Source organism: Microtus ochrogaster, linkage group LG1, assembly GCF_000317375.1.
Source record: "Microtus ochrogaster isolate Prairie Vole_2 linkage group LG1, MicOch1.0, whole genome shotgun sequence".
In the NCBI taxonomy this organism is placed as follows: Eukaryota; Metazoa; Chordata; class Mammalia; order Rodentia; family Cricetidae; genus Microtus; species Microtus ochrogaster.
This window is the reverse complement of record NC_022027.1, coordinates 49,172,689-49,175,309: the sequence shown is the minus strand read 5'-3', so window position 1 is coordinate 49,175,309 and position 2,621 is coordinate 49,172,689. Positions and strand designations below refer to the sequence as shown.

The 2,621-nt window shown below is 53.8% G+C and overlaps 1 protein-coding gene across 2 annotated transcripts in view; it reads right to left on the bottom strand.

The window, feature by feature from the left end:
- Bmp3 (bone morphogenetic protein 3) overlaps positions 1-2,403 on the bottom strand; it is a 25,562-nt gene extending 23,159 nt beyond the window's left edge. For both annotated transcript variants that reach the window (XM_005359532.2, XM_013350881.2), the window contains exon 1: positions 1,867-2,403. In XM_005359532.2, coding sequence (XP_005359589.1) covers positions 1,867-2,176 — 310 coding nt within the window. In that variant the 5' untranslated portion in view covers positions 2,177-2,403. The remainder of the gene's footprint in view (positions 1-1,866) is intronic.
- Between the last annotated feature and the right edge of the window lie 218 nt (positions 2,404-2,621).

Sequence of the window (2,621 nt, the reverse complement as noted above, 5' to 3'; positions counted from 1 at the left end):
ACAGTTTGTAGGATGCTAAAGTGATTCCTTTTCTTATCAGGGCACACAGCCTTGTGTATATGTTCCAAGCTGCAATCCATCATTTCAAGGGAGTGTCTGGCCTGGGGAAGAGTTTATCATCTCATGGCTTAACACTGTGGTGAGGCTGATAATGGGCATTGGAGTTATAATGGGTGGAATGAGTGAAAACCAGAGATGTGATTAGGTCCTTCTCCATGATTTGCTCAGTCTAAAATCAGTAGCCAAACTAGGTGTGTGAATGAGACAAACTCAAGTTTTACCTTCTAACACTGCGATCCACATTCAAAATAAAACTTGTTGATACAAAAATAATTTGTCACTTGGATGCCTCAACTATTCTCTGGGGGAAAGAATCAATATAAAATAAAAAATATCAAAGCCAGAGGGATTTGGATGTCTTCCTCATTGCCACCTGCTTTGCCCACCCACCAGCCCTCTTCCAGACCTTGTTAGCCCCACACAGCTCTTTTGGCTGAGCTCCACCGCAATGGTTCATTAATGTAAACAGTAGGGTCACTGCTGTGGTCAGCTGTCAGGGTCCTCTCTTTAAGTGGTTAGGAGGCTATGCACAGGCAAGATGGGCTTTTGTGTCCTCAGTAGAGGACAGCTCTTTACATGTCCTGCCCACGGGTCTATGAAGAAAGTGAAATCTGACTTGGCTCAGATTCCAGAGAAAGACTTCTCTGTATTCAAGCACAACTCACATTTATTGTAGATTGTAGATGTCATTATGCTTCTGAGTTGCAGAATGAATTCATGAACTCCAGTGACAAGCAAGAGATTTCTTTGATGGATTACTCCCCCCCCCTTTTTTTTTTGCCAGGGTCCTAACTAGTTAAGTTGGGGAGGGGGTAAGCCATCCAGTAATTTGGACAGCATTGAAAGAGAGCAGTCCAGACACAGTCTCTATCCTTTAACATTCTTGCTGATTCTTAACACAAGCTCGAAAGGCAGACTTTGCAGTCACCTATTAATCGTGAAGGTGTTGTACACAGCTCCTAGTGAGACCTCAAAGCAGATATAAACACTGAGTGTCCAGGAAAGTTGCCCTCAAGCTGATGGAGTAAACTGTTCACTGCAGCACAAGGGCTGGCTGGCTTGGGGTGGGGGTGGTGTTAAGACATGAATTTCAGTGTCAATGATTTGTGTTGAAAAATGGGAAGACGAGATTTCCATCTCTGGTACTAAAAGATGTTTACTCTCCACCGGCAGCCTCGTCCCAGCCCCATCCCCAACTCTTCCCAGCTTGGACCACGCCAGACTTACTTGCCCAGAAGGGTTAGAAATAATCTAAACACTCACGCACCTGGTTTTGTTTGTCTGTTTGCCACTAGGGGACTATCAAGAAGAAAGTGTCAGATATGGTAACATAGAGGTCATGGAGTTAAGAGTGCTGGGTCTGGGGAACTGCCCGCTGAGTGCACTTTTCTCTCCTGGCCCGAGGTTGGCATAAAATGGCATCCGTTTCAGAATAAAGGCAGCCAAAGCCTGTCGGAGGGAATTTCCGCCAAGTACTTTAACCAACAGAGAAAGATCTCCTCTCGGTGCCCGGGAGAAGGCAAGTCGGCTGTGGTGTTGTCCCTTGGCCTCTTCCCACGCTGCACCCCTAACTAAGCTCCGCCACTGTCCCAACTCTTCTCCCACTTGCCGGTCTCAGTCCTGCTCAAACTGGGCTCATCCAGAACGCAGCTGGAGAATTCCGAGAGGGCAGGGGACCGGAAGGCAGCCACCCAGAAAGGTCTCAGGACTGCCCAGCCTGGGGCCGGGAGACAGCGGGGTGGCACGGCGGGAGGTACTGCCCTCTGCTCTCCGGGGCGGGAAGAGCTCCCTCCCCTCCGCACTCACCTGCAGCTGTGGCTCGGAAACTGCGGACAGTGTTGCCACCGCGCAGGGGCTGGGGACCCAGGGGCTGCGAGCCGGGCGTCCGGGTGTCCTGAACTCTACTACCGCCGCTGTATCTATCATAGAGCCACAGCATATGCTCCGACACCTTGTCGTGCGGAGGCAGGTCCGGACTTGGGTCACCACCTGTCGTGCGGTCGTCTGTCCCAGCCCGGCGGGGCTCAGAGAGGTGCAGGTTCTGTCTCTGTCCCTGCGCCAGGTTCAGGCAGAAGCAGCCCAGCCACAGACACAGTAACCCACGCGCCCCGGCCATTGCGAGCTCCCGCTGTCGCGCCACGCTTCTTCGGGTCGTCTGGGGCACTAGGGAGGCGCAGGAGAAGGAGTCAGAGTTCGCGTAGCGTTCCAGCGGTGAAGCTGGCGCCCGGAGCCGGGCACAGCTGGAGCGGGCCTGCGAGGGCCGGCAGGTGGGCTCTGAGTGGCAGACGCGCTGGTTCCGCTCCCCTCGAGGACCGGAGGGCTGAAGGTCTCGGCGTGGGCAACCGGGTTGTCACGCGCGCGGGCTCTCCCTCTCGCGCCACCTGAGGCTCGGGAACACCCGGCCAAGCGGCTGCGCTGGGGATCTGGATCTGCGCTCCACCGGCCTGGGACGCGCGCTGGGGCGGGGTGTGCGCGGTTGCAGCCAGCTGAGTTCTCAGAGGACGTGGTGTGTGAGTGAGTTAGTGTGTGTGTGTGTGTGTGTGTGTGTGTGTGTGTGTGTG